Raw genomic sequence first — 26959 nt, forward strand, 5'->3', positions numbered from 1 at the left:
CCTCTGGAGTCTTCAACCAGGATCTCAGCGATCACTGCCTCATTGCTTGCATCCGTAATGGGTCTGCGGTCAAACGACCACCCCTCATCACTGTCAAACGCTCCCTAAAACACTTCAGCGAGCAGGACTTTCTAATCGACCTGGCCCGGGTATCCTGGAAGGATATTGACCTCATTCCGTCAGTAGAAGATGCCTGGTTATTCTTTAAAAGTGCTTTCCTCACAATCTTAAATAAGCATGCCCCATTCAAAAAATGTAGAACCAGGAACAGATATAGCCCGTGGTTCACTCCAGACCTGACTGCCCTTGACCACCACAAAAACATACTGTGGCGTACGGCATTAGCATCAAATAGCCCCCGCGATATGCAACTTTTCAGGGAAATTAGGAACCAATATACACAGGCAGTAAGGAAAGCAAAGGCTAGCTTTTTCAAACAGAAATGTGCATCTTGCAGCACAAACTCCAAAAAGTTCTGGGACACTGTAAAGTCCATGGAGATTAAGAGTATCTTCTCCCAGCTGCCCACTGCACTGAGGCTAGGAAACACTGTCACCACCGATAAATCCACAATAATTGAGAATTTCAATAAGCATTTTTCTACGGCTGGCCATGCTTTCCACCTGGCCACCCCTACCCTGGTCAACACCCCTGCACCCCCCACAGCAACTTGCCCAAGCCTCCCCCATTTCTCCTTCACCCAAATCCAGATAGCTGATGTTCTGAAAGAGCTTCAAAATCTGGACCCCTACAAATCAGCAGGGCTTGACAATCTGGACCCTCTCTTTCTAAATTTATCAGCAGAAAATTGTTGCAACCCCTATTACTAGCCTGTTCAACCTCTCTTTCGTATCGTCTGAGATCCCCAAAGATTGGAAAGTTGCCGCGGTCATCCCCCTCTTCAAAGGGGGAGACACTTCTAGACCCAAACTGCTACAGATCACCGACCATTTCGAATCCCACCGTACCTTCTCCGCTATGCAATCTGGTTTCCGAGCTGGTCATGGGTGCACCTCAGCCACGCTCAAGGTCCTAAACAATATCATAACCGCCATCGATAAGAGACAATACTGTGCAGCTGTATTCATCGACCTGGCCAAAGCTTTCGACTCTGTCAATCACCACATTCTTATCGGCAGACTCAACAGCCTTGGTTTCTCAAATGACTGCCTCGCCTGTTTCACCAACTACTTCTCAGACAGAGTTCGGTGTGTCAAATCGGAGGGCCTGTTGTCCGGACCTCTGGCAGTCTCTATGGGGGTGCCACAGGGTTCAATTCTCGGGCCGACTCTTTTCTCTGTATACATCAATGATGTGGCTCTTACTGCTGGTGATTCTCTGATCCACCTCTACGCAGACGACAACATTCTGTATACTTCTGGCCCTTCTTTGGACACTGTGTCAACTAACCTCCAGACGAGCTTCAATGCCATACAACTCTCCTTCCGTGGCCTCCACCTGCTCTAAAACTAAATGCATGCTCTTCAACCGATCGCTGCCCGCACCTGCCCGCCCGTACAGCATCACTACTCTGGACGGTTCTGACTTAGAATATGTGGACACCTACAAATACCTAGGTGTCTGGTTAGACTGTAAACTCTCCTTCCAGACTCACATTAAGCATCTCCAATCCAAAATTAAATCTAGAATCGGCTTCCTATTTCGCAACAAAGCATCCTTCACTCATGCTGCCAAACATACCCTCGTATAACTGACTATCCTGCCGATCCTTGATTTCGGCGATGTCATTTACAAAATAGCCTCCAACACCATACTCAGCAAATTAGATTCAGTCTATCACAGTGCCATCCGTTTTGTCACCAAAGCCCCATATACTACCCACCACTGCGACCTGTATGCTCTCGTTGGATGGCCCTCGCTTCATATTCATCCCCAAACCCACTGGCTCCAGGTCATCTATAAGTCTTTGCTAGGTGAAGCCCCGCCTTATCTCAGCTCACTGGTCACCATAGCAGCACCCACCCGTAGCACGCGCTCCAGCAGGTATATTTCACTGGTCACCCCCAAAACCAATTCCTCCTTTGGCTGCCTTTCCTTCCAGTTCTCTGCTGCCAATGACTGGAACGAATTGCAAAAATCACTGAAGCTGGAGACCCATATCTCCCTCACTAACTTTAAGCACCAGCTGTCAGAGCAGCTCACAGATCACTGCACCTGTACATAGCCCATCTGTTAACAGCCCATCCAACTACCTCATCCCCATACTGTTATTATTACTATTATGATTTTTTTTTGCTCTTTTGCACCCCAGTATCTCTACTTGCACAGTCATATTTTGCACATCTATCACGCCAGTGTTTAATTGCTAAATTGTAATTATTTCGCCACTATGGCCTATTTATTTCCTACCTCCCTTATCGTACCTCATTTGCACACATTGTATATAGGCTTTTTCTCTATTGTGTTATTGACTGTATGTTTGTTTATTCCATGTGTAACTCTGTGTTGCTGTTTGTGTCGCACTGCTTTGCTTATTCTTGGCCAGGTCGCAGTTGTAAATGAGTTGTAAATGAGAACAACTAGCCTACCTGGTTAAATAAAGGTGAAATATAAAAATCAATACATTTTCCTATAGTAGGCCTATCTTAACGGGCTACATCCTGACAAAATACACCATATGAGTGGCCTGCTAATGGACCTTTCTTGTGCTTCTAAACTACATGTGTCAAACTCATTACACGGAGGGCTGAGTGTCTGCGTTTTTTTTTTTGCTCCTCCCTTGTACTTAATTGATGAATTAAGGTCACTGGTTAGTAAGGAACTCCCCTCACCTGGTTGTCTAGGTCTGAATTTAATAGAAAAAACAAAAACCAGCAGACACTAGTCCCTCCATGGAATGAGTTTGACACCCCTGTTCTAAACTGTTGATAATAGACCCAAACTGATCCAAATAGTTGCATAATCAGGCCTAGGCAGTTTTTTTGGCATGAAACAAAACAGGACGTTTGAGTGGTTATTAGCCTACATCACTGCAGTTTACAGCCTATAGACAATAACTGTGTACTCACTTCATAACAATAATACATTCCTCATTGCACTGTGTAGTTGTAGCCCAGGTGTGATAATTATCTGAAAACGTAGGCCTAGGCCAAATCAATAGTGAAGCTTTGTGTACCCCGGGACCACAGAGCTCAGCCTGGAGGAACGCATTTCATAATCTGTTAACCTTTTTTCTTGCACCCTGACAGGTAAATATTTAGCATATAGCCCTAATATTTAGCTAATGAATGGCCTAATATCTAGCTAATATTTAGCTTAATTACTTGGGCAACACAAGTAATCACCCTTCCAGCTGAGCGGCAGGTAGCCTAGCGGTGAAGAGCGTTGGGCCAATAACCGAAAGGTCGCTAGTTCTGAGCCATCTAGGTGAAAGATCTGTCGATGTGCCCTTGCGCAAAACGCTTAAACCTAATTGCTCCTGTATGTCGCTCTGGATAAGAGCATCTGCTAAATAACTAAAACGTTCCTTTGCACTATAGTCTACAAAAGCTATAGGACATTCATATTTTATATATTTTTTTTTACAAAGCCTAATAGCCTATTCGGGGAAAGAAGCAGGCTTGCTTTTACTAATTGCTGAATGTAAAACAGGCCTACAGCATAGACAATCCATTTCGGGGAGAATTGAGGAGAGAAAGTGTGTTGGTGTGACCACTTTTGGCTGATTATGATAACATTGTTCCACTGATGCATTTTAAACGGTTGCACTGGACAGACAGAGAGATGAGCACAGTGAAAAACAAGACACAAAGGAATTGACAACCATTAGAAAAATGGAAATCACTTGCAAACCACTTGAGCAACGAGGCAATGAGATGCTGTAAAATATATGCAGGCTAAATGTTGTTTGTTGTTGAATTGCTACATTTAAATAGGAGTTACTATATTATTTTTTTACAGTTTAGAACAGGGGTGTCAAACTCATTCCATGGAGGGCCTAGTGTCTGCTGGTTTTTGTTTTTTCTATTCAATTAAGACCAAGACAACCAGGTGAGGGGAGTTCCTAACTAACCAGTGACCTTAATTCATCAATTAAGTACAAGGGAGGAGCGAAAACCCGCAGACACTCGACCCTCCGTGGAATGAGTTTGACACATGTAGTCCCGCTATGTATTTTCATACATATCTGTTTTAACATTTAGAAATTAAAGCACTTTATGTATCTAGTCCCCCCATTTGAAGAAGTCATAAATCTTGTGACAAATTCACTTATATTGTATTAAAGTAGTCAAAAGTTTAGTATTTGGTCGCATATTCCTAGCACTCAATGACTACATCAAGCTTGTGACTCTACACATTTGTTGGATGCATTTGAAGATTGTTTTGGTTGTATTTCGGATTATATTTTGCCCAATAGGAACAACATTTTTACTAATGTATTCTGCCATTTTGGAGTCACTTTTATGTAAGTAAGAAAATAAGGTGTTTCTGAACATGATTAAGGATAGTCATGAATGAACCGTGAATAATGATGAGTGAGATGGAACATAGATTATCCGCTCCAAAATGCTAATCTCCACTGTTATTGGTAATACTGAGAGGTTTGCATGCATGTTTTTTTCTGGATAAAAAAGAGGCTTAGGTGGTGGGCATGGCAGGGGGCGTGGCAGAGGGTGCGGTCGGCCCAACGGCACGGCTAAATTTCAGAGAAAATTTGAGTGGCCCCCATCTTGTCGGTGTAGAGAAACATTTGCATTTTTAAGCCAATTTCCTGCAATTCTACATATTTATCTTTGGAGCTGAGAGAAATGTTAGCAGTTTTAAAGCAAATGTCCTGCCATTCTGTGCATTCTGGCTTATGCTGTGTTATTTTGCTTACACATAATAACAAAATCTATACTGCTAAATTCATTGTTTTTGGAATTTGTAATTCTTCCTGACTGTCTAGCTTTTATTCCTGGTGAATGTTAGTTCTCAAAGATGATAGTATTTGGTAACAATTTACTTTGACTATTATTACACATCTATAAGCATTCATGAACGTGTTATAACAGGTCCCAACCGCATGAATGAAAAATATTGAAGTATAACCATAGCATATCTCTAACGCATTCATATCTCTATGCAAGAGCTCATATTTAGGTATCTTAATAGATGCATCATTACAATGACAGCGTAGTGTCATCATTATGGCTGTTCTCAAAAGCTTCTGCCATACCACTGTTAGTGAACATGCTAAAAGTCCAAACCACATTCGGAAAATGATGCTTATATATAGCCTGCACCAGCCCCATTTCCCCCACGGGCCGGTAAAGGCCCATGACTTACCTTCTGCTTCTTCTCACTGGGGTCAATGGTGCTTGAAGATCACCATGGAGTTGAATCCTCAGGGTAAATTGTATGCATCAAATCGTGTAGTTAAGGGTCATAACTCTTCCGTAACTCATTAACAGTCCTTCACCACATTAAGCTGGTGTCTATTTATGAATTCATACGTGGACACTTCATGTGTGCGTTATAGACCAGTATTACCGACTTAATTGTGATGTGGAGGAGGACTGTTAATGAGTTACGAAAGAGTTATGACCCTCAACTACACGATTTGATCTGTGAAAAATCCCCTGAGGATTCAACCCTTTGGTGATCTTCATGCACCATTGACCTCTGAGAAGAAGAAGCAGAAGGTAAGTCACGGGCCTATATCGGCCATTGGCCTCTACCAATGAGGCCAATGGTGACTTTAAAACAGTTACAGAGTTTAATGGCTGTGATAGGGGAAAACTGAGGTTGGATCAACAACATTGTAGTTACTCCACAATACTAAGCTAATTGACAGAGTGAAAAGAAGGAAGAATAAAAAATATTCCAAAACATGCATCCTGTTTGCATCAAGACACTAAAGTAAAGTAATACTCAAAAATGTGGCAAAGCAATTCACTTTTAGTCCTAAATACAAAGTGTTATGTCTGGGGCAAATTCAATACAACACATTATTGAGTACCCCTCTCCATATTTACAAGCATAGTGGTGGCTACTTGTTAGATATTACTGCATGGTCGGAACTAGAAGCACAAGCATTTCACTACACTCGCATTAACATCTGCTAACCATGTGTATGTGACAAATAAAATTGGATTTGATTTTTGATCATGTTATGGGTATGCTTGTAATCATTAAGGACTGGGGAGTTTTTCAGGATAAAAAATGTACTGAATGGAGCTAAGCACAGGGACAATTTTAAAGGAAAATCTGGTTCAGTCTACTTTCCGTCAGACACTGGAAGATGAATTCACCTTTCAGCAGGACAATAACAGTGGCTAAGTTTTTACTTAAATCTGCTTGAAAATCTATGGCAAGACTTAAAAATGGTTGTCTAGCAATGATCAACAACAATTTGACAGAGCTTGAAGAAATTTGAAAAGAATAATGGGCAAATGTTGTGTCACGTTCCTGACCTGTTTTCTCTTGTTTTGTATGTCTTTATTGGTCAGGGCGTGAGTGTTGGGTGGGTAGTCTATGTTTTGTATTTCTATGTTGGGTTTTGTGTTCGGCCTGGTATGATTCTCAATTAGAGACAGGTGTGTATCGTTTGTCTCTGATTGAGAGTCATACTAAGGCAGCCAGGGTTTCACTGGGGTTTTGTGGGTGTTTGTTCCTGTGTCAGTGTTTGGGCCACACAGGACGGTTGAAGGTTAGTCACGTTTGTTGTTTTGTAGTTTTGTAGTGTCTTGTTTGCTGTTTTCATTAAAAGTATGATTAATCACCAATCCGCATCTTGGTCCGATCCATGCTCCTCCTCGTCTGAGGAGGAGAACAACAATGACTGCCTTTACAGAAACACCCACCACAACAGGACCAAGCGGATTGGAGCCGGAGGAAAGGAACTAAAGCAATGGAGAGAAGAGGAATGGAGTTGGGAACAAATATTCAACGGAGAAGGACCCTGGGCTAAGGTTGGTGTGAATCGCCGCTCGCGGGAGGAGAAGAAGGCAGCCACAGCCCAGGAGCGGTGGATTGAGGAGGCAGCACGTATGAGAGGCTGGAAGCCCGAGAGGCTCACCCAAAAATTTCTTGGGGGGGGGGGGGGGGCTAAAGGGGAGTGTGGCGAAGCCGGGTTGGATACCTGAGCCAACTCCCCGGGCTTGCCGTGGAGTAAGAGGGCGTCGTACTGGTCAGACACCGTGTTATGCGGTAAAGCGCACGGTGTCCCCAGTACGCGTGCTTAGCCCAGTGCGGGCTATTCCACCTTGCCGCACTGGGAGGGCTAGGTTGGGCATCGAGCCGAGTGCCATGAAGCCGGCCCAACGTATCTGGTCTCCAGTACGTCTCCTCGGGCCGGCGTACATGGCACCAGCCTTACAGGTGGTGTCCCCGGTTCGCCTGCATAGCCCAGTGCGGGCTATTCCACCTCGCCGCACTGGCAGGGCTACGGGGACCATTCAACCTGGTAAGGTTGGGGAGGCTCGGTGCTCAAGAGCACGTGTCCTCCTTCACGGTCCGGTATATCCGGCGCCACCTTCCCACCCCAGCTCAGTACCACCAGTACCTACACCACGCACCAGGCTTCCAGTGCATCTCCAGAGCCCTGTTCCTCTTCCACGCACTCTCCCTATGGTGCGTGTCTCCAGCCCAGTGCCTCCAGTTCCGGCACCACGCACCAAGCCTCCTGTGCGTCTCCAGAGCCCTGGACGCACTGTTCCTTCTCCCCGCACTCGCCCTGAGGTGCGTTCCCTCAGCCCGGTACCTCCAGTTCCGGTACCACGCACCAGGCCTAGAGTGCGCCACGAGAGTCCAGTGTGCCCTGTTCCTGTTCCCCGCACTCGCCCTGAGGTGCGTGCCCTCAGCCCGGTACCTCCAGTTCCGGTACCACGCACCAGGCCTATAGTGCGTCTCAGCCGGCCAGAGTCTGCCGTCTGCCCAGCGGTGCCTGAACGGCCCGTCTGCCCAGCGGTGCCTGAACTGCCCGTCTGCCAAGCGCCATCTGAGCCATCCGTCTCCATAGCGCCATCTGAGCCATCCGTCTCCCCAGTGCCGTCTGAGCCATCCGTCTCCCCAGTGCCGTCTGAGCCATCCGTCTGCCCAGTGCCGTCTGAGCCATCCGTCTGCCCAGTGCCGTCTGAGCCATCCGTCTGTCCCGAGCCATTAGAGCCGCCCGTCTGTCCCGAGCCGTCAGAGCCGATAGTCAGTCAGGAGCCGCTAGAGCCAGTCGTCAGTCAGGATCTGCCAGGGCCGCCAACCAGACAGGATCTGCCAGAGACGCCAACCAGACAGGATCTGCCAGAGACGCCAACCAGACAGGATCTGCCAGAGACGCCAACCAGACAGGATCTGCCAGAGACGCCAACCAGACAGGATCTGCCGGAGCCGTCAGACAGTCATGAGCTGCCCTACAGTCATGAGCTGCCCTACAGTCAGGAGCTGCCAGTCAGTCCGGAGCTGCTGCCCCTTATCCCGGAGCTGCTGCCCCTTATCCCGGAGCTGCTGCCCCTTATCCCGGAGCTGCTGCCCCTTATCCCGGAGCTGCTGCCCCTTATCCCGGAGCTGCTGCCCCTTATCCCGGAGCTGCTGCCCCTTATCCCGATGCTGCCCCTTTATTTAGGTGGGTTGAGTTGGAGGGTGGTCATTGGGAGGGGGATACGGAAGCGGGGAGTGACTATGGTGGGGTGGGGACCTCGTCCACCGCCAGAGCCGCCACTGTGGACAGACGCCCACCCAGACCCTCCCCTAGACTTTGTGCTGGTGCGCCCGGAGTTCGCACCTTAAGGGGGGGGTTCTGTCACGTTCCTGACCTGTTTTCTCTTGTTTTGTATGTCTTTATTGGTCAGGGCGTGAGTGTTGGGTGGGTAGTCTATGTTTTGTATTTCTATGTTGGGTTTTGTGTTCGGCCTGGTATGATTCTCAATTAGAGACAGGTGTGTATCGTTTGTCTCTGATTGAGAGTCATACTAAGGCAGCCAGGGTTTCACTGGGGTTTTGTGGGTGTTTGTTCCTGTGTCAGTGTTTGGGCCACACAGGACGGTTGAAGGTTAGTCACGTTTGTTGTTTTGTAGTTTTGTAGTGTCTTGTTTGCTGTTTTCATTAAAAGTATGATTAATCACCAATCCGCATCTTGGTCCGATCCATGCTCCTCCTCGTCTGAGGAGGAGAACAACAATGACTGCCTTTACATGTTGCACAATCCAGGTGTGGAAAGCTCTTAGAGACTTACCCAGAAAGACTCACAGCTGTAATTGCTGCCAAAGGTGATGCTGCTAACATGTGTGAATACTTATGTCAATGAGATATTTTCAATAAAATACAAAGATTTCTAAAAACATTTTTTTCTCTTTGTCATAATGGGGGTAATGTGTGTAGATGGGTGACAAAGAAAAGCTATTGAACCCATGTTGAATTCAGGCTGTAACACAACATGTGGAATAAGGGGTGAGAATACTTTGTGAACGCACTGAATGAACACACCCTCAAATAAAAGGGGACGTTCTATACTGTCGCCTCATATGAAACATTTGATCTCAAATCCCAAAATGCAAGTGTACAGATACACAATTTTAAATTGTAGCTTCACTGTCCAAATACATATGGAGGGGAGTGTATGTGTATACCACAGGAGGCTGGTGAGGGGAGGACGGAATGGAACGGCATCAAACACCTGGAAACCATGTGTTTGATGTACAGTATTTGATACCATTCCACTGATTCTACCCCAGTCATTACCACAAGCCCGCTCTCCCCAATTAAGGTGCCACCAACATCCTGTGGTGTATAGGTGTATGTGCGTGCGTATCTCTCTGTCTCTATCTCTGTCCCTCTCTGTACTGTGTGTGTCTCTCTCTGTCTCTGTCACTATCCCTCTCTGTGCTGTGTGTGTGTCTCTCACTCTATTTCTGTCTCTATCCCTCACCGTGCTGTGGGTGTGTGTCTCTGTCTCTGTCCCTCTCTGTGCTGTGTGTGTGTGTCTCTCTGTCTCTGTCCCTCTCTGTGCTGTGTGTGTGTGTCTCTGTCTCTGTCCCTCTATGTGCTGTGTGTGTGGCTTACTTGAGTGCTGTTGTCATCTTACACCTGGCCTAACTAGATCTATCTGGCTTACAGGGGTTATATTGGTGTGTTGTGTTGGGAAGGCACGGTTAATACTGCAGTGGGCTAAATCAGGGTCACACAGAGTGTTTCTTGATTGTCTTAAACCTTTTAGGGATAGGGGGCAGCATTTTCACTTTGGATGACTAGCGTGCCCAGAGTGAACTGCCTTCTACTCTGTCCCAGATGCTTATATATGCATATTAGTATTACTATTGGATAGAAAACACTCTGAAGTTTCTAAAACTGTTTGAATGATGTCTGTGAGTATAACAGAACTCATATGGCAGGCAAACATCCAAACAGGAAGTGGAAATTCTGAGGCTGGTCGATTTTCAACTCATCGCCTATTGAAAACACTGTAGGATATGAATTTGTTTGCACTTCCTACGCCTTCCACTACATGTCAACAGTCTGTAGAACGTTGAATAAAGCTTCTAGTGTGATGTGGGGCCGGATGGGAACTGTTTCAGTCAGTGGTCTGGCAGAATGCCAGTTCCTGGTCACGCGCATTCCACATGATATCGCCTTGTTTCCATTACTTCTGTAGACACAAAGGAATGCTCCGGTTGGAACGTTATTGGATATTTATGATAACAACATCCTGAAGATTGATTCTCTACTTAGTTTGACACGTTTATTCGACCTGTAATATAACTTTTTGAAGTTTCCGTCCGAGTTCGCCAGGACCTGTGCGAGCGTTTGGACATGTGTACTAAACGTGCTAGCAAAAGTAGCTACTTGGACATAAATACCGGACATTATCGAACAAAACAACAATTTATTGTGGAACTAGGATTCCTGGGAGTGCATTCTGATGAAGATCATCAAAGGTAAGGGAATATTTATGATGTAATTTTGTATTTCTGTTGACTCCAACATGGCGGAGAAATGTTGTTTATATCTGAGCGCCGTCTCAGATTATTGCATGGTGTGCTTTTTCCGTAAAGTTTTTTTGAAATCTGACACAGCGGTTGCATTAAGAAGAAGTGTATCTTTAATTCTATGTAAAACATGTATCTTTCATCAAAGTGTATGATGAGTATTTCTGTTATTAGATGTGGCTCTCTGCAATTTCTCCGGATATTTTGGAGGCATTTCTGAACATGGCGCCAATGTAAACTAAGATTTTTGATATTAATATGCACATTATCGAACAAAACATACATGTATTGTGTAACATGATGTCCTATGAGTGTCATCTGATGAAGATCATCAAAGGTTAGTGATTAATTTTATCTCTTTCTGCTTTTTGTGACTCCTATCTTTGGCTTGGAAAATGGCTGTGTGTTTTTTGGACTTGGCGGTGATCTAACATAGTCATATGTTGTGTTTTCGCTGTAAAACATTTTTTAAATCGGACACGATGGGTAGATTAACAAGATGTTTATCTTTCATTTGCTGTATTGGACTTGTTAATGTGTGAAAGGTACATTTGTATTTTTTTTTAAGAAAAAAAATTGAATTTCCCGCGCTGCCTATTCAGCTGAATGTTGTCAGGGGTTCCGCTAGCGGAAAGCATGTCCTAGAAAGGTTAAACAAATCTACTTTGAAACAAAAGTATACACCTCACACACATGGTTATGGGCTTAAAAACAGAAGACACCTGTAACATGTCAGATATAGAATTGAAATTATTACGTTTTGAGTTTGCATCCCAATATTACACTTCATACACATCAAAGAAGACTGAAATATACTGAAGAAAAATATAAATGCAACATTCAACGGTTTTTCTGAGTTACAGTTTATATAAGTAAATCAGTCAATTGAAATAAATTCATTAGGCCCTAATCTATGGATTTCACATTCAGGGCAGGGGCGCAGCCATGGGTGGGCCTGGGAGGGCATATGCCCACCCACTTGGGAGCCAGGTCCGGCCAATCAGAATTAGTTTTTCCCCATAAAAGGGCTTTATTACAGACAGAAATACTCCTTCGTTTCGTCAGCTGTCTGGGTGGCTGGTATGTCAGGGTGGCTGTTATCAGACGATCCCGCAGGTGAAGAAGCCAGATGTTGAGGTCCTGGGCTAGCGTGGTTACACGTGGTCTGCGGTTATGAGCTGGTTAGACTTACTGCCAAATTTTCTAAAATGACGTTGGGGGCGGCTTATGGTAGAGAAATTCACATTAAATGCTCTGGCAACAGCTTTGGTGGACATTCCTGCAGTCCGCATGCCATTTGCACGCTCCCTCAAAACTTGAGGAATCTGTGGCATGGTGTTGTGTGGCAAAACTGCACATTTTAGAGTGGCCTTTTATTTCCCCCAGCACAAGGTGCACCTGTGTAATGATCATGCTGTTTAATCAGCTTCTTGATATGCCACACCTGTCAGGTGGATGGATTATCTTGTTAAAGGAGAAACACTCACCAACAGGGATGTAAACAAATTTGTGCACAAGATGTGAAATAAATCAGCTTTTTGTGCGTATGGAACATTTCTGCAATCTTTTATGAAACATGGGACCAACACTTTACATGTTGAGTTTATATTTTTGTTCAGTATATAACAAAACTGTTTGACATAGAAACACCATATTTTCTGCTTTTTTACATTTGTATACATTTTTATTTTTATTATACATTTTTATAATGAAGAGAAATATGAATAACATTCCACACTGAGGTTAGTAGGTCAGTTGACTGCAGGAAAGGGCTATGATAACACACATTCCAGGGTTGGTTTCTACTCCACCTGCAACACCTGTGTATATGGAGTGCTTTCCCTCTGATCAACATGGAGCTGTTCTGTTTTCCAACCACCTCAGGTGCTCAGAGTAACACAGTGTAGAGTGGTTGTTGCTGAAGTACTTGACTGGATCCATTTACCCCATTGAGGGACCAGAGTGAGAGAGAGAGAGAGTCCTTAGTATTTAAACTATGCCCTATCTGCATCTAAATGACCCCACAAGCTCCAAGACAATCTGATCACACAGTAGTGGCTTCGGTCAGTGAGAATATCGCCCGGGAGGGCGGGAACGGAAACTTCATTTTCTGGGCTAATATTAGCCCGGGCCGGGCCTCCTCTGGAAAATTCCTTTTAAATGATCACTCGCTGAGAAAAGGCAAAGAATTTGTTTAGCGTTTTAGTTGACAGTATTTTGCATGGAGGGTTTTTTGTAGACAGTGGCTGTGTAGTAGAGGGTCCTGGGAAAGCAGATGTGGGTTAAGGTTTCTTTCCATCAGATGACCAATGGAATGATTGTGTGCCAGACAGTAGAACATTGTTTCTTATTTTATACTGATTGATACAGATCAATACAGTCAAGTTATGGGCCAAGAGCTTGATATCATGTTTTGATACAGCATCACAGTAGGCTACTGTTACTACTGTATTACTAGTGTTACTATGTTACTGTTACTACTGTATTACTAGTGTTACCATCTCACTGTTACTACTGTATTACTAGTGTTACCATCTCACTGTTACTACTGTATTACTAGTGTTACCATCTCACTGTTACTACTGTATTACTAGTGTTACCATCTCACTGTTACTACTGTATTACTAGTGTTACCATCTCACTGTTACTACTGTATTACTAGTGTTACTATGTTACTGTTACTACTGTATTACTAGTGTTACTATGTTACTGTTACTACTGTATTACTAGTGTTACCATCTCACTGTTACTACTGTATTACTAGTGTTACCATCTCACTGTTACTACTGTATTACTAGTGTTACCATCTCACTGTTACTACTGTATTACTAGTGTTACCATCTCACTGTTACTACTGTATTACTAGTGTTACTATGTTACTGTTACTACTGTATTACTAGTGTTACTATGTTACTGTTACTACTGTATTACTAGTGTTACTATGTTACTGTTACTACTGTATTACTAGTGTTACTATGTTACTGTTACTACTGTATTACTAGTGTTACTATGTTACTGTTACTACTGTATTACTAGTGTTACTATGTTACTGTTACTACTGTATTACTAGTGTTACTATGTTACTGTTACCACTGTATTACTACTGTTACTATGTTACCGTTACTACTGTATTACTAGTGTTACTATGTTACTGTTACTACTGTATTACTAGTGTTACTATGTTACTGTTACTACTGTATTACTAGTGTTACTATGTTACTGTTACTACTGTATTACTAGTGTTACTATGTTACTGTTACTACTGTATTACTAGTGTTACTATGTTACTGTTACTACTATATTACTAGTGTTACTATGTTACTGTTACTACTGTATTACTAGTGTTACTATGTTACTGTTAATACTGTATTACTAGTGTTACTATGTTACTGTTAATACTGTATTACTAGTGTTACCATCTCACTGTTACTACTGTATTACTAGTCTTACTATGTTACCGTTAGTACTGTATTACTAGTGTTACTTCTCACTGTTACTACTGTATTACTAGTGTTACTATGTTACTGTTACTACTGTATTACTAGTGTTACTATGTTACTGTTACTACTGTATTACTAGTGTTACTATGTTACTGTTAATACTGTATTACTAGTGTTACCATCTCACTGTTACTACTGTATTACTAGTGTTACCATCTCACTGTTACTACTGTATTACTAGTGTTACCATCTCACTGTTACTACTGTATTACTAGTGTTACCATCTCACTGTTACTACTGTATTACTAGTGTTACCATCTCACTGTTACTACTGTATTACTAGTGTTACTATGTTACTGTTACTACTGTATTACTAGTGTTACTATGTTACTGTTACTACTGTATTACTAGTGTTACTATGTTACTGTTACCACTGTATTACTAGTGTTACTATGTTACTGTTACTACTGTATTACTAGTGTTACTATGTTACTGTTACTACTGTATTACTAGTGTTACTATGTTACTGTTACTACTGTATTACTAGTGTTACTATGTTACCGTTACTACTGTATTACTAGTGTTACTATGTTACTGTTACTACTGTATTACTAGTGTTACTATGTTACTGTTACTACTGTATTACTAGTGTTACTATGATACTGTTAATACTGTATTAATTGTGTTACCATCTCACTGTTACTACTGTATTACTAGTCTTACTATGTTACCGTTACTACTGTATTATCGTAAGAGTAGGGGTGTTAACCCCGGTGTCCTGGCTAAATTCCCAATCTGGCCCTCAAACCATCATGGTCACCTAATAATCCCCAGTTTATAATTGGCTCATTCATCCCCCTCCTCTCCCCTGTAACTATTCCCCAGGTCGTTGCTGCAAATGAGAACGTGTTCTCAGTCAACTTACCTGGTAAAATAACGGTAAAATAAAATTAAAATAAAATTACTAGTGTTACTTCTCACTGTTACTACTGTATTACTAGTGTTACTATGTTACTGTTACTACTGTATTACTAGTGTTACCATCTCACTGTTACTACTGTATTACTAGTGTTACCATCTCACTGTTACTACTGTATTACTAGTGTTACCATCTCACTGTTACTACTGTATTACTAGTGTTACCATCTCACTGTTACTACTGTATTACTAGTGTTACTATGTTACTGTTACTACTGTATTACTAGTGTTACTATGTTACTGTTACTACTGTATTACTAGTGTTACTATGTTACTGTTAATACTGTATTACTAGTGTTACTATGTTACTGTTAATACTGTATTACTAGTGTTACCATCTCACTGTTACTACTGTATTACTAGTCTTACTATGTTACCGTTACTACTGTATTACTAGTGTTACTTCTCACTGTTACTACTGTATTACTAGTGTTACTATGTTACTGTTACTACTGTATTACTAGTGTTACTATGTTACTGTTACTACTGTATTACTAGTGTTACTATGTTACTGTTAATACTGTATTACTAGTGTTACCATCTCACTGTTACTACTGTATTACTAGTGTTACCATCTCACTGTTACTACTGTATTACTAGTGTTACCATCTCACTGTTACTACTGTATTACTAGTGTTACCATCTCACTGTTACTACTGTATTACTAGTGTTACCATCTCACTGTTACTACTGTATTACTAGTGTTACCATCTCACTGTTACTACTGTATTACTAGTGTTACCATCTCACTGTTACTACTGTATTACTAGTGTTACTATGTTACTGTTACTACTGTATTACTAGTGTTACTATGTTACTGTTACTACTGTATTACTAGTGTTACTATGTTACTGTTACCACTGTATTACTAGTGTTACTATGTTACTGTTACTACTGTATTACTAGTGTTACTATGTTACTGTTACTACTGTATTACTAGTGTTACTATGTTACTGTTACTACTGTATTACTAGTGTTACTATGTTACCGTTACTACTGTATTACTAGTGTTACTATGTTACTGTTACTACTGTATTACTAGTGTTACTATGTTACTGTTACTACTGTATTACTAGTGTTACTATGATACTGTTAATACTGTATTAATTGTGTTACCATCTCACTGTTACTACTGTATTACTAGTCTTACTATGTTACCGTTACTACTGTATTATCGTAAGAGTAGGGGTGTTAACCCCGGTGTCCTGGCTAAATTCCCAATCTGGCCCTCAAACCATCATGGTCACCTAATAATCCCCAGTTTATAATTGGCTCATTCATCCCCCTCCTCTCCCCTGTAACTATTCCCCAGGTCGTTGCTGCAAATGAGAACGTGTTCTCAGTCAACTTACCTGGTAAAATAACGGTAAAATAAAATAAAAATAAAATTACTAGTGTTACTTCTCACTGTTACTACTGTATTACTAGTGTTACTATGTTACTGTTACTACTGTATTACTAGTGTTACCATCTCACTGTTACTACTGTATTACTAGTGTTACCATCTCACTGTTACTACTGTATTACTAGTGTTACCATCTCACTGTTACTACTGTATTACTAGTGTTACCATCTCACTGTTACTACTGTATTACTAGTGTTACTATGTTACTGTTACTACTGTATTACTAGTGTTACTATGTTACTGTTACTACTGTATTACTAGTGTTACTATGTTACTGTTAATACTGTATTACTAGTGTTACTATGTTACTGTTAATACTGTATTACTAGTGTTACCATCTCACTGTTACTACTGTATTACTAGTCTTACTATGTTACCGTTACTACTGTATTACTAGTGTTACTTCTCACTGTTACTACTGTATTACTAGTGTTACTATGTTACTGTTACTACTGTATTACTAGTGTTACTATGTTACTGTTACTACTGTATTACTAGTGTTACTATGTTACTGTTAATACTGTATTACTAGTGTTACCATCTCACTGTTACTACTGTATTACTAGTGTTACCATCTCACTGTTACTACTGTATTACTAGTGTTACCATCTCACTGTTACTACTGTATTACTAGTGTTACCATCTCACTGTTACTACTGTATTACTAGTGTTACCATCTCACTGTTACTACTGTATTACTAGTGTTACCATCTCACTGTTACTACTGTATTACTAGTGTTACCATCTCACTGTTACTACTGTATTACTAGTGTTACTATGTTACTGTTACTACTGTATTACTAGTGTTACTATGTTACTGTTACTACTGTATTACTAGTGTTACTATGTTACTGTTACCACTGTATTACTAGTGTTACTATGTTACTGTTACTACTGTATTACTAGTGTTACTATGTTACTGTTACTACTGTATTACTAGTGTTACTATGTTACTGTTACTACTGTATTACTAGTGTTACTATGTTACCGTTACTACTGTATTACTAGTGTTACTATGTTACTGTTACTACTGTATTACTAGTGTTACTATGTTACTGTTACTACTGTATTACTAGTGTTACTATGATACTGTTAATACTGTATTAATTGTGTTACCATCTCACTGTTACTACTGTATTACTAGTCTTACTATGTTACCGTTACTACTGTATTATCGTAAGAGTAGGGGTGTTAACCCCGGTGTCCTGGCTAAATTCCCAATCTGGCCCTCAAACCATCATGGTCACCTAATAATCCCCAGTTTATAATTGGCTCATTCATCCCCCTCCTCTCCCCTGTAACTATTCCCCAGGTCGTTGCTGCAAATGAGAACGTGTTCTCAGTCAACTTACCTGGTAAAATAACGGTAAAATAAAATAAAAATAAAATTACTAGTGTTACTTCTCACTGTTACTACTGTATTACTAGTGTTACTATGTTACTGTTACTACTGTATTACTAGTGTTACCATCTCACTGTTACTACTGTATTACTAGTGTTACCATCTCACTGTTACTACTGTATTACTAGTGTTACCATCTCACTGTTACTACTGTATTACTAGTGTTACCATCTCACTGTTACTACTGTATTACTAGTGTTACCATCTCACTGTTACTACTGTATTACTAGTGTTACCATCTCACTGTTACTACTGTATTACTAGTGTTACCATCTCACTGTTACTACTGTATTACTAGTGTTACTATGTTACTGTTACTACTGTATTACTAGTGTTACTATGTTACTGTTACTACTGTATTACTAGTGTTACTATGTTACTGTTACCACTGTATTACTAGTGTTACTATGTTACCGTTACTACTGTATTACTAGTGTTACTATGTTACTGTTACTACTGTATTACTAGTGTTACTATGTTACTGTTACTACTGTATTACTAGTGTTACTATGTTACTGTTACTACTGTATTACTAGTGTTACTATGTTACTGTTACTACTATATTACTAGTGTTACTATGTTACTGTTAATACTGTATTACTAGTGTTACTATGTTACTGTTAATACTGTATTACTAGTGTTACCATCTCACTGTTACTACTGTATTACTTGTCTTACTATGTTACCGTTACTACTGTATTACTAGTGTTACTTCTCACTGTTACTACTGTATTACTAGTGTTACTATGTTACTGTTACTACTGTATTACTAGTGTTACTATGTTACTGTTAATAGTGTATTACTAGTGTTACTATGTTACTGTTACTGCTGTATTACTAGTGTTACGTCTCACTGTTACTACTGTATTACTAGTGTTACTATGTTACTGTTACTACTGTATTACTAGTGTTACTATGTTACCGTTACTACTGTATTACTAGTGTTACTATGTTACTGTTACTACTGTATTACTAGTGTTACCATCTCACTGTTACTGCTGTATTACTAGTGTTACTATGCTACTGTTACTACTGTATTACTAGTGTTACCATCTCACTGTTACTGCTGTATTACTAGTCTTACTATGTTACTGTTACTACTGTATTACTAGTGTTACTATGTTACTGTTACTACTGTATTACTAGTGTTACTATGTTACTGTTACTACTGTATTACTAGTGTTACCATCTCACTGTTACTGCTGTATTACTAGTCTTACTATGTTACTGTTACTACTGTATTACTAGTCTTACTATGTTACTGTTACTACTGTATTACTAGTGTTACTATGTTACTGTTACTACTGTATTACTAGTCTTACTATGTTACTGTTACTACTGTATTACTAGTGTTACTATGTTACTGTTACTACTGTATTACTAGTCTTACTATGTTACTGTTACTACTGTATTACTAGTGTTACTATGCTACTGTTACTACTGTATTACTAGTGTTACTATGTTACTGTTACTACTGTATTACTAGTGTTACTATGTTACTGTTACTACTGTATTACTAGTGTTACTATGTTACTGTTACTACTGTATTACTAGTGTTACTATGTTACTGTTACTACTGTATTACTAGTGTTACTATGTTACTGTTACTACTGTATTACTAGTGTTACTATGTTACTGTTACTACTGTATTACTAGTGTTACTATGTTACTGTTACTACTGTATTACTAGTGTTACTATGTTACTGTTACTACTGTATTACTAGTGTTACTATCTCACTGTTACTACTGTATTACTAGTGTTACTATGTTACTGTTACTACTGTATTACTAGTGTTACTATGTTACTGTTACTACTGTATTACCAGTGTTACTGTGTTACTGTTACTACTGTATTACTAGTGTTACTATGTTACTGTTAATACTGTATTACTAGTGTTACTAGGCTACTGTTACTACTGTATTACTAGTGTTACTATGTTACTGTTATTACTGTATTACTAGTGTTACTATGTTACTGTTACTACTGTATTACCAGTGTTACTATGTTACTGTTAATACTGTATTACTAGTGTTACTATGTTACTGTTACTATTGTATTACTAGTGTTACAATGTTACTGTTACTACTGTATTACTAGTGTTACCATCTCACTGTTACTACTGTATTACTAGTGTTACTATGTTACTGTTAATACTGTATTACTAGTGTTACTAGGCTACTGTTACTACTGTATTACTAGTGTTACCATCTCACTGTTACTACTGTATTACTAGTGTTACTATGTTACTGTTACTACTGTATTACTAGTGTTACTATGTTACCGTTACTACTGTATTACTAGTGTTACTATGTTACTGTTACTACTGTATTACTAGTGTTACTATGTTACTGTTGCTACTGTATTACTAGTGTTACTATGTTACTGTTACTACTGTATTACTAGTGTTACTATGTTACCGTTACTACTGTATTACTAGTGTTACTATGTTACTGTTACTACTGTATTACTAGTGTTACTATGTTACTGTTACTAATGTATTACTAGTGTTACTATGTTACTGTTACTACTGTATTACTAGTGTTACTATGTTACCGTTACTACTGTATTACTAGTGTTACTATGTTACTGTTACTACTGTATTACTAGTGTTACTATGTTACTGTTACTACTGTATTACTAGTCTTACTATGTCACTGTTTCTACTGTATTACTAGTGTTACTTTCTCACTGTTACTACTGTATTACTAGTGTTACCATCTCACTGTTACTACTGTATTACTAGTGTTACTGTGTTACTGTTACTACTGTATTACCAGTGTTACTATGTTACTGTTACTACTGTATTACTAGTGTTACTATGTTACTGTTACTACTGTATTACCAGTGTTACTATGTTACTGTTACTACTGTATTACTAGTGTTACCATCTCACTGTTACTACTGTATTACTAGTGTTACTATGTTACTGTTACTACTGTATTACTAGTGTTACTATGTTACTGTTACTACTGTATTACTAGTGTTACTATGTTACTGTTACTACTGTATTACCAGTGTTACTATGTTACTGTTACTACTGTATTACCAGTGTTACTAGGCTACTGTTACTACTGTATTACTAGTGTTACTTTCTCACTGTTACTACTGTATTACTAGTGTTACTATGTTACTGTTACTACTGTATTACTAGTGTTACCATCTCACTGTTACTACTGTATTACTAGTGTTACCATCTCACTGTTACTACTGTATTACTAGTGTTACTATGTTACCGTTACTACTGTATTACTAGTGTTACTATGTTACTGTTACTACCGTGTTACTAGTGTCACTAACTTACTCACTGTTACTACTGTATTACTAGTGTTACCATCTCACTGTTACTACTGTATTACTAGTGTTACTGTGTTACTGTTACTACTGTATTACCAGTGTTACTATGTTACTGTTACTACTGTATTACTAGTGTTACCATCTCACTGTTACTACTGTATTACTAGTGTTACCATCTCACTGTTACTACTGTATTACTAGTGTTACTATGTTACTGTTACTACTGTATTACTAGTGTTACTATGTTACTGTTACTACTGTATTACCAGTGTTACTATGTTACTGTTACTACTGTATTACTAGTGTTACCATCTCACTGTTACTACTGTATTACTAGTGTTACTATGTTACTGTTACTACTGTATTACTAGTGTTACTATGTTACTGTTACTACTGTATTACTAGTGTTACTATGTTACTGTTACTACTGTATTACCAGTGTTACTATGTTACTGTTACTACTGTATTACCAGTGTTACTAGGCTACTGTTACTACTGTATTACTAGTGTTACTATGTTACTGTTATTACTGTATTACTAGTGTTACTATGTTACTGTTACTACTGTATTACCAGTGTTACTATGTTACTGTTAATACTGTATTACTAGTGTTACTATGTTACTGTTACTATTGTATTACTAGTGTTACAATGTTACTGTTACTACTGTATTACTAGTGTTACCATCTCACTGTTACTACTGTATTACTAGTGTTACTATGTTACTGTTAATACTGTATTACTAGTGTTACTAGGCTACTGTTACTACTGTATTACTAGTGTTACCATCTCACTGTTACTACTGTATTACCAGTGTTACTATGTTACTGTTACTACTGTATTACCAGTGTTACTATGTTACTGTTACTACTGTATTACTAGTGTTACTATGTTACTGTTACTACCGTGTTACTAGTGTCACTAACTTACTCACTGTTACTTTCTGCAAGCTTATATTAAGTTGCAAACCTCAAAGCATATACCCAGTATGTTCATACGTATTTTATGGTAAAATAAAAAAAATCTTCTTTTTTTTACTATTTGTCATTTGCATAAATATTCAGACACTTTGCTCAGTACTTTGTTGAAGCACATTTGGCAGCGATTTAAGCCTTGAGTCTGTATTTGGGGAGTTTCTCTCATTCTTCTCTGCAGATCCTCTCAAACTCTCAGGTTGGATGGTGAGCGTCGCTGCACAGCTATTCTCAGGTCTCTCCAGAGATGTTCGATCGGGTTAAAGTCCGGGCTCTGGCTGGGCCACTCAAGGACATTTAGAGACTTGTCCCGAAGCCACTCCTGTGTTCTCTTGGCTGTGTGCTTAGGGTCATTGTTGGAAGGTGAACCTTTGCCCCAGTCTGAGCAGGTTTTCATCAAGGAGCTTTCTGTACTTTGCTCTGTTCATCTTTGCCTCGATCTTGACTAGTCTCCCAGTCCCATTCCGCTGAAAAACATCCCCACAGCATGATGCTGACACCACCATGCTTCACCGTAGGGATGGCGCCAGGTTACCTCCATACATGACGCTTGGCATTCAGGCCAAAGAGTTCAATCTTGGTTTCATCAGACCAGAGGATCTTGTTTCTCATTTTCTGAGAGCCTTTAGGTGCCTTTTGGAAAACTCCAAGTGGGCTGTCATGTGCCTTTAACTGAGGAGTGGCTTCCGTCTGGCCACTCTACCATAAAGCCCTGATTGGTGGAGTGCTACAGAGATGGCTGTCCTTCTGGAAGGTTCTCCCATCCCCACAGAGGAACTCTGGAGAGTGACCATCGGGTTCTTGGTCACCTCCCTGACCAAGGCCCTTCTCCCCTGATTGCTCAGTTTGGCCAGGTGACCAGCTCTAGGAAGAGTCTTGGTGGTTACAAACTTCTTACATTTAAGAATGATGGAGGCCACTGTGTTCTTGGGAACCTTCAATGCTGCAGGACATTTTTGGTACCCTTCCCAAGATCTGTGCCTCGACACAATCCTGTCTCTGAGCTCTATGGACAATTCCTTCGACCTTATGGCTTGGTTTTTGCTCTGACATGAACTGTCAACTCTGACACCTTAAATAGACAGGTGTGTGCCTTTCCAAATCATGTCCAATCAATTGAATTTACCATAGGTGGACTCTAATCAAGTTGTAGAAACATTTAAAGGAGGATCAATGGAAACAGGATGCTCAGTTTTGAGTCTCATAGCAAAGGGTCTGAATACTTATGTAAATGAGTTATTTCTGTTATTTTTGTTATTTTAAATTTTCGGCAAAAATGTCTAAAAACCTGTTTTAACTTGATTGTTATGGGGTATTGGGGTGTACATTGATGAGGGGAAAAAAATATTGAATACATTTTATAATAAGGCTGTATCATAACAAAATGTGGAAAAATGAAGGGGTCTGAATACTTTCCGAATGCACTGTATATGCCCTGATGAAATATCCCAGATGTGAAATACTGTATGATGTGTGCTTTATTACTTTATGCAATGTATCATTAAGCAATAAGGCCTGTGGAGGTGTGTTATGTTGCCAAAATACCACGGCTAAGGGCTGTTCTTTGCACGACGGAACACGGAGTACCTGGATACAGTACGCGGAATACTGGGCATATACTACACACTTATGAGATGCCTTATTGCTGTTATAAACTGTTTAACAACGTTAAAAACATTTTTTTGTCATACTTTCAGCCAATCAGCATTCAGGCCTCGAACCACCCGGTTTATAATTGGTGATATATTTCATGAACAGAGAGTACTTGACCTCTATCCACTGAGTGTTCAAAAAGACCACAGTGTTCATAAGTTGACCTTTATAACGTTGGAGACAGAGGCTCTTGCTGCACTTTATCACTATGACCCAAACTTTACAACCTCTTAAATGTGTGTTCTATCGCTCTATCTCTCTCTATCTCTGTCTCTCTATCTCTCCTTCTGTGTGTGTGTGTTAGGTAAATCCCACCTGGCCATAGTTCAGAGGGTGAACAACGAGGGTGAGGGGGACCCCTTCTACGAGGTCCTGGGCATCGTCACCCTGGAGGACATCATCGAGGAAATCATCAAGTCAGAGATCCTGGACGAGACAGACTTGTACAGTAGGTGCCCAAACTATTTACTTCACGCACATTTTACTGAAATTAAGTGGTATCAATGTTTTCATTTTGAGTAACTTGAACCTGTTACCAGACTAGTACCACTTTATTATCTGCTGTAATGTAACGTGCTACCGCAAAGGTTTAGCTTCCAGGCATTTTATATTGCTTTAATGTTATGTTATGTCCAGTAATGTTTCAACAGCAGCTCTGTTTCCCCCAATTTTTTTCTTTTAAATTGTACATACATTGTCCATAGGGAAATAATATATTTGCTTGAAAATAAATTCCTTTGAGTAACTAAAGTTTATTCACCCTTGTACCTAGGAAATGCACTATCAAAGTCAGCTTACAATTTTTCCCTTTTCCTAAAAACAATTCCTCCCCTTTCATCTCATTCCCCAATTCTTTCTCCCCTCAGCTGACAACAAAACGAAGAAGAAAATCACCCACCGTGAGCGGAAGCAGGATTTCTCAGCCTTCAAGCCCAACGACAGTGAAATGAAGGTTAAAATATCACCTCAGCTTCTGCTGGCAACCCTGCGTTACCTAGCAACAGGCAAGTGTGCACACTGCGTTGCTGCTTGACTTCCCCCAGTGTGCCCTCAGAACCCTGACTGTGGAACGTGTGTGTGTGTGTGGAGAGGGCGAGAGTGTGTGTTTGTGTGTGTGTTTGCGACAAGTGAATGTGTGTGTGTGTGTGTGTGTGTGTGTGTGTGTGTGTGTGTGTGTGTGTGTGTGTGTGTGTGTGTGTGTGTGTGTGTGTGTGTGTGTGTGTGTGTGTGTGTGTGTGGCGAGAGTGTGTGTTTGAGACGAGAATGTGTGTGTGTGTGTGTTTGTGATGTACACGTGGGTGATTGTCTGAGAGGAGAGGAGACACGAGGCCTCTGAGGAGCGCGTCATGGGATGTCTGCACAGACTTTATATGGCTCAGTCTGAAAACATGGCCGACTATTTGCTTGCGTGTCATGTTCTCAGCGGTTGGGAGACTGTAGCATTTAGCTTGGAACACATATCACAATGTGGTTACACTACTTTCACGATGACATCACTTTCAACAGTTTGGCTGATTGCTGGGGTTCTCACAGGAAGCATGTCTACGTGTCTGCATGCCAGACCTGCATTCACATATGTTTGAAATTCTTGATTGAGATGCGCTTGATTGAGCTTGCCTAGGGCAATGGGTCGAATGGAATAGTCCCCAAAGTGCAAACCCCACCCATCTGGCACTTCAGGCAGGCTAAAGCAAACAGGCTAAAGCTCAAAGCAGAACATTAGATCCAGATCAATATATGGCTGTGGTGCCAAGTGTTTAAAAGATTTTAAATACTATTAGAAAAATCCCATGGAACGTACAACCGGAACCACCGTGGAATGTCCCAGCTAGCTACCAGTAGTAGAGCACAGGTGATTAAAATATGTAGCATTTGTAGGGGATTTGGTGAGAACTTTGACCTAGCGAGCTGCTAAGCATCGCTTAAAGCTGTGGCCCCGCTGGCCCCTCTAAAGGAACTTTGGCTATTAGCAGGGCCAGTCCCTACCGTAGTGTGGTGGAGCAAGATGCCAACAGACATATCACCACACTCTGGTGTCAGGGGCACGATTGGTTAACCTTTTTTATCTTGACCAATGAGAATAATGATAGAGTATGGGGAGAATCAGGTTGAACCTGTGTGCAATACACGTGATTATAGTCAATTTACCGTAGATAAGGTAATATTTTATTTATTTATTTAACCTTTATTTAACCAGGTAGGCAAGTTGAGAACAAGATAATGAGGTGATATGGTAAACGCAAGAGAGTGTTTTTACATGGAATTCTATTGTTGATATGGTATCGTAGGGTATTACATCACAACATATTGTGCCTTACTACTGCATCATATTGTCTTGTACAATGTTGTATCTTACTATATTGGTCAATTTGTTCTTAAATGATGTATCTCTCTCTCTCTCTCTCTCTCTCTCTCTCTCTCTCTCTCTCTCTGACTCTCTCTCTCTCTCTGACTCTCTCTCCTCCCTCTCTTTCTCTCTCTCTCTCTCTGACTCTCTCTCTCTCTCTCTCTCTCTCTCTCTCTCTCTCTCTCTCCCCCCTCTCTCCCCCCTCTCTTTCTCTCTTTTTCTTTCTCTCTTGCCATCTCTCTCTCTCCATCCATCCCCCTCTCCAGAGGTGGAGTCGTTTGGGCCGGTGCAGATGTCAGAGAAGATCCTGCTGCGTCTGCTCAAACACCCCAACGTGATCCAGGAGCTGAAGTACGACGAGAAGAACAAGAGAGCACCAGAGCACTACCTCTTCCACAGGAACAAGCCTGTGGACTACTTCATACTCATCCTGCAGGTCAGTACCGAGCCACGCCATTGGGCCAGAACCAGGAAGATACAACACTACAATCACTTAACTGTTGTATTTGTCTTTTTTGAACTCACAAACACTGATTTTGCAGATAGC

General features: G+C 40.5%; 1 protein-coding gene across 2 annotated transcripts in view; it reads left to right on the top strand.

The window, feature by feature from the left end:
• Positions 1-26959, top strand: part of LOC139568656 (metal transporter CNNM2-like) — a 71318-nt gene that overhangs the window by 30475 nt on the left and 13884 nt on the right. For both annotated transcript variants that reach the window (XM_071390635.1, XM_071390634.1), the window contains exons 2-4: positions 24370-24513; positions 24932-25069; positions 26679-26848. In XM_071390635.1, coding sequence (XP_071246736.1) covers positions 24370-24513; positions 24932-25069; positions 26679-26848 — 452 coding nt within the window. The remainder of the gene's footprint in view (positions 1-24369; positions 24514-24931; positions 25070-26678; positions 26849-26959) is intronic.

The sequence above is a fragment of the Salvelinus alpinus genome, chromosome 2, assembly GCF_045679555.1.
Source record: "Salvelinus alpinus chromosome 2, SLU_Salpinus.1, whole genome shotgun sequence".
Lineage (NCBI taxonomy): Eukaryota > Metazoa > Chordata > Actinopteri > Salmoniformes > Salmonidae > Salvelinus > Salvelinus alpinus.